Raw genomic sequence first — 3,298 nt, 5'->3', positions numbered from 1 at the left:
TTTCTCTTTCTTTCTTTCTTTTTTTTTTTTTTTTTGGCCAGGGCTGGGTTTGAACCCGCCACCTCCAGCATATGGGGCCAGCGTCCTATCCTTTTGAGCCACAGGTGCCGTCCTGACTCAATGATTTCTTTTTTATTTATTTATTTTTTTGTTATTTTATTTTATTTCGTTGCTTATTTTTCCTCTTCTTTCTTTCTCTTTCTTTCTTTCTTTCTTTTTTTTTTTTTGTCAAGACAGAGTCCCACCCTGTCCCCCTGAGCAGAGTGCAGCGGCTTGGTAGTTCACTGCAACCTCAGACTCCTGGCTTATGGGCATCCTGCTGCCTCAGTCTCCAGAAGCCACTGGGATTACAGGCGCTTGCCACGGCGCCCGGCTGGGTTTTTTCATTTTTTTTCATGAGTAGGGGTCTCACTTTCGCTCAGGCGAGTCTCAAACTCCTGAGCTCCAGCGTTTCTCCTCCTCAGCCTCCCACAGTGCTGGGATTATAGGCGTGAGCCACCGCGCCTGGTGACTCAATGATTTCTAAGGGTCCCCTCCTGCTTCAAGATTGTCGGCCTTATATTCTAAAAGGTGTCAGGAGGAAGGGAATGTGGGGGTGACAGGAAGCTCCTGTCTGTCTGCTTTGTACAGACACCACATGTGTGACCCCTAATATGACTTGGGCACTTACTGTCTATTGCTACTGTGCTCAAAATTTATAGACTTTGTCTTATTTTCATCCTCATAACAACTCCACGAGGTGACTGCTAAATTTAGGTCCCCATTTTCCAGTTGAGGAAACTGAGGCTCTGAGGGAATAAAATTAAGTCTGTTCATCATCATCCTTTTAATTAATGGCAGAATCAGGGTTTGAACCTGGGTCTGCTCACTTTTTCAAATCAAACTCTTAACCACTGCTTGCGCTGCCCTTCCCACTAATTGGGAGAAGAAAAAGGGACAGCCGGGTCCTTCTGAGCCCCAGGGGGTAGGGGCTGAAAGGGCAGGAGACACCCAGGGGCAGGGCTGCCCAGGTGTCACCCGAGGACATGGGCTGTCTTTTCAGGTGTACCCACTGTGCCAGGAGGCTTGCTGGAACTACAGGCGATGATTAAGGATGTGACAGGAAAGAATGCCCTGAGGAACTATGGCTTCTACGGCTGTTACTGTGGCTGGGGTGGCCGAGGAACCCCCAAGGACGCCACTGATTGGTGAGCTGATCCCCATATCTGCCCTGCGTGTGTGCTCCAGGCTCTGCACCCGCATTCTGTCACTCGATTTCATGTTAATTCTCGAAGAAGATCATTAAAGCACCAATACAGAGATAAGAAACTTAACTGGCAATCCCAAGATCTCCGGGGCCTAAGGTGTCAGTATCAGACAACAAATGGTCCTCAATGTAGTGGCTTAAAACAGCAACAATCACTTTACTTATGAATCTGCCTTGAGGGTAGGGCTTATCCCTGCTCTACCCAGCTTTGGCTCAGACAGCTCAGCTGGGGCTGGATGATCTGCTCTCCAGATGGGCCCTCCTGTGCCTGGCAGGTTGCTGCACTCTCCTGGCCTGAGAGTGGGCCAGAACCCTCAGTTCCTCTAATGAAGTCCCCTGTAAGGATGCCTGGACTTCCTCGCAGCCTGGTGACTCTTGAATTCCAAGAGTGTGTCCCCAGCTGCAAGGCCAAAGGTTACAGTGCTTATATGGTCAGCCTCCAAAATTCCATCGTATCACAATACTCTTGGTTGAGGCCGTCACGAAGGCTTTTAAAGGGAGGGGACTTAGGTGCCATTCTCGATTAGGAATAGGTTCTAGAACAACATGTTGAATGGGAGACATTGTTCTTTGTAAAACACACCCTGTTGGGCTAATCTTTCTGATATCACTAGACACATAATGGAAGAAAAAGAGTTCCAAAACTGCTCTGAGGGGTGGACTAGGCACTGGCGTGGGTGCGTAGCTTCCCAAGGGGAGTACTTAGAAGAGGACTCTAGTGATATTCAGCAAGGAGGTACACAGCACTTTTTCTAGGATGAGTTTGCAAACTAAACTATACGATTGCCAGGTAGTGCCAAAAAATAAGTGCTCAAACGAAACAAAACAAAACTCCACATCGACAAGGATATGTCAAGGGACGTGAGAGCCCATTGAAAAGGTACTGCATGGCCAGGGCAGAAACAACTTGAGAAGCAAAGTAAGTAACCCAAACCCCAGTCTTATCGGGAGAGAAAAACACCAGACCAATCCCTGGCCAGCACTGCTCACAGCCATCAAGTCACCTACACCAAGGAAAATGTGACAAACTGTCACAACCAGGAGGAGCCTAAAAAGATTCAAAAACTAGGCACCTGTGGCTCAAGGAGTAGGGCATTGGCCCATATACCAGAGGTGGTGGGTTCAAGCCTGTCCCCAGCCAAAAAAAACTGCAAAGAAAAAGGTATGAAAGTTAACTGTAATTTGGAATCCTAGACAGGACCCTGGAACAGAAAATGGACACCAGGTAAAAACTAGAGAAATATGAATAAAATGTGGACCTTGGCTTGGCGCCCGTGGCTCAAGCGGCTAAGGCGCCAGCCACATACACCTAAGGTGGCGGGTTCGAATCCAGCCCAGGCCCGCCAAACAACAATAATGGCTACAACCAAAAAATAGCCAGGCGTTGTGGTGGGTGCCAGTAGTTCCAGCTACTTGGGAGGTGGAGGCAGGAGACTCGCTTGAGCCCAGGAGTTGGAAGTTGCTGTGAGCCGTGATGCCACGGCACTCTGCCCAGGGCAACAGCTTGAGGCTCTGTCTTCAAAAAAAAAAACGTGGACCTTTTCGCACTTAGTGAAATAATAATGATTACTATTATTATTTAGTTAATTATGTAATAATTATTTACTTAATAATATATCAATATCAGTTTGTTAATTGCAACAAATGTATCATACTAATATAAATTGTTAGTTATAGGGGAAAGTAGGCCGGGCACGGTGGCTCCCACCTGTAATCCCAGCACTCTGAAAGGCCTAAGTGAGTGGACTGCTTGAGCTTGGGAGTTCAAGACCAGCCTGAGCAAGAGTGAGACCCCAGTCTCTACTAAAAATAGAAAAAAACTAGCTGGGCATTGTGGAGGGTGCTTGTAGTCCTGGCTACTAGGGTGGCTGAGGCAAGAGGATTGCTTGAACCAAGGAGTTTGAGGTTGCTGTAAGCTATGATGCCACAACCCTCTACCTAGGGCAACAGAGAGACTCTGTCTCTAAAAGAATAAATACATAAAATTGGGGAACCTGGCTATTTCACCTGTACAATCTTCTCAATTTTTCTGCAAATAAATAAAAAGAACTT

The 3,298-nt window shown here is 47.1% G+C and overlaps 1 protein-coding gene across 1 annotated transcript in view; it reads left to right on the top strand.

Annotated features, from left to right (window-relative positions):
• Positions 1-3,298, top strand: part of LOC100953834 (calcium-dependent phospholipase A2) — a 7,280-nt gene that overhangs the window by 866 nt on the left and 3,116 nt on the right. Inside the window, exon 2 of the mRNA XM_003783977.2 lies at positions 1,043-1,187. Within this exon, the coding sequence (XP_003784025.1) occupies positions 1,043-1,187 (145 nt within the window). The remainder of the gene's footprint in view (positions 1-1,042; positions 1,188-3,298) is intronic.

Source organism: Otolemur garnettii, unplaced genomic scaffold (assembly GCF_000181295.1).
Source record: "Otolemur garnettii isolate 467f Iridium unplaced genomic scaffold, OtoGar3 scaffold00009, whole genome shotgun sequence".
Taxonomy (NCBI): domain Eukaryota; kingdom Metazoa; phylum Chordata; class Mammalia; order Primates; family Galagidae; genus Otolemur; species Otolemur garnettii.
This window is presented reverse-complemented; position numbering and strand designations above follow the sequence as displayed.